The 1,603-nt window shown below is 55.8% G+C and overlaps 1 protein-coding gene across 1 annotated transcript; it reads left to right on the top strand.

Annotated features, from left to right (window-relative positions):
- Positions 1-345: 345 nt before the first annotated feature.
- LOC135618470 (protein MIZU-KUSSEI 1-like) lies at positions 346-1,174 on the top strand. The gene has a single exon (XM_065119333.1). It carries the CDS (start codon positions 410-412, stop codon positions 1,172-1,174), a length of 765 nt encoding a protein of 254 aa, XP_064975405.1. The 5' UTR covers positions 346-409.
- Positions 1,175-1,603: the final 429 nt, after the last annotated feature.

Below are 1,603 nucleotides of genomic sequence, written 5' to 3'. Positions count from 1 at the left end.
TTTTAATAATTTTTATTTATGTTAAGTTTGTAAGAAAATACCAGTGTGGGCTCATTTTTATCGATTAGTATAAGATGGATGGATACGAGACAGTCTACGGTTGTGGGACGTTGGCGGGAAGAAGCGTTTCCGGTGTGAAACCCGCACCCCTTCAATGCCCCTCTCTTCCCGCCTCAAAACATGCACAGCCATAACTCTTCACTAACTTAAGAGACGAAACGTAACCGCTCTCCCCCCTTCACCACCATCCTTCTCTCCCGCCATCCTCCTTCCTCCCTCCATCCGTCAAAGCTCTCTCTCTCTCTCTCTCTCTCTCTCTCTCTCTCAATATACATATATATTTAGGATTGTGCCGACAGCCGCCACCGGACGGACATTGCTCCGGCCGCTTTGCGTCGACAACCACCCCATGACACGGCCACCACCACCCCCTCCCCCGCCGGGCGAGGCGGCGGTGGACTCCGACGGGACGGAGACGGAGTCCAGTGTGCACCGGTTCCCGGTCACCCTGCTGCAGCCATCGCAACGGAAGCACCACCAATCCAAACCCACCAGGTTCCTCCGCTCCTTCCGCTCCGCCTTCCGCTCCCTGCCCATCCTCGCCCCGCCCGGCTGCCACCTCCCAGCTGCCGCTCCCCACCAAGGCTCCCGCCACCGCGACGGCCACGTCCGCGGCGCCACCCGCACCACCGGCACCCTCTTCGGCCACCGCAAGGCCCGCATCACCCTCGCCTTCCAGGACAACCCCCGCAGCGTCCCCCACCTCCTCCTCGAGCTGGCCGTCCCCACCGCCAGGTTCATGCAGGACATGGGCTCCTCCGGCCTCATCCGCGTCGCCCTCGAGTGCGAGAAGAAGGCCGCCGCCGCCGCCGGCAAGAGCCGCGTGCTGGACGAGCCCATGTGGAGCGCCTTCGTCAACGGGCGCAACGTCGGCTACGCCGCCCGTCGGGACCCCACGGAACTGGACCTTGGCGTGATGCAGCTGCTGCACGCGGTGTCCATGGGCGCCGGCGTCCTGCCGGGGGACATGACCGACCCGTCCGATGGCGAGCTCACCTACATGCGCGCCTTCTTCGACCGGGTGGTCGGGTCCAAGGACTCGGAGACGTTCTACATGCTCAACCCCGACGGCAACGCCGGGCCGGAGCTCAGCATCTTCTTCGTTAGGATCTGATACAAATGTAATCCCTATTCATCTTAGCTTCTTCTCATGTAGAGATCGAATACGAGAGATTGTTAGGACAGAAGGCTTGGTAGAAATAAGCTGAGCCGTTCACCTTCCAAGGTTGCCATTGGCCATAAATGGCGGCATGAAAAGGCAAGAGAGAGAGAGAGACTTCAGACGGTAGGAGATAACTCAAAAATCAACGATTGTAGACTCTTGAAATTGAGATGGGAAGGATTTTGCAATTAGAAATTGTATAGATTAATCGGTTTCTGCAAGGATTTGTTTATCTGTAATCAGCTGATTTGACTTTGAGAATCTAAAGAAAAGCAGAGAAGACAATCAATCTCTCGATCTCTTGTAGTTTCAAACAGGTACACAAAAAAGCTCAACTTCAATTTGTTCAGTATATATATCGGACATTTTATTAGAAAAGTT

Source organism: Musa acuminata, chromosome BXJ2-8 (genome assembly GCF_036884655.1).
Source record: "Musa acuminata AAA Group cultivar baxijiao chromosome BXJ2-8, Cavendish_Baxijiao_AAA, whole genome shotgun sequence".
Classification (NCBI taxonomy): Eukaryota; Viridiplantae; Streptophyta; class Magnoliopsida; order Zingiberales; family Musaceae; genus Musa; species Musa acuminata.
Note: the sequence above shows the minus strand (reverse complement) of the source record. Positions and strands in the feature narration are given on the sequence as shown.

What these genes read in the sequence shown, in the direction of transcription:
- LOC135618470 (XM_065119333.1), top strand. Translation starts at nt 410, where the DNA reads ATGACACGGCCACCACCACCCCCTCCCCCGCCGGGCGAGGCGGCGGTG.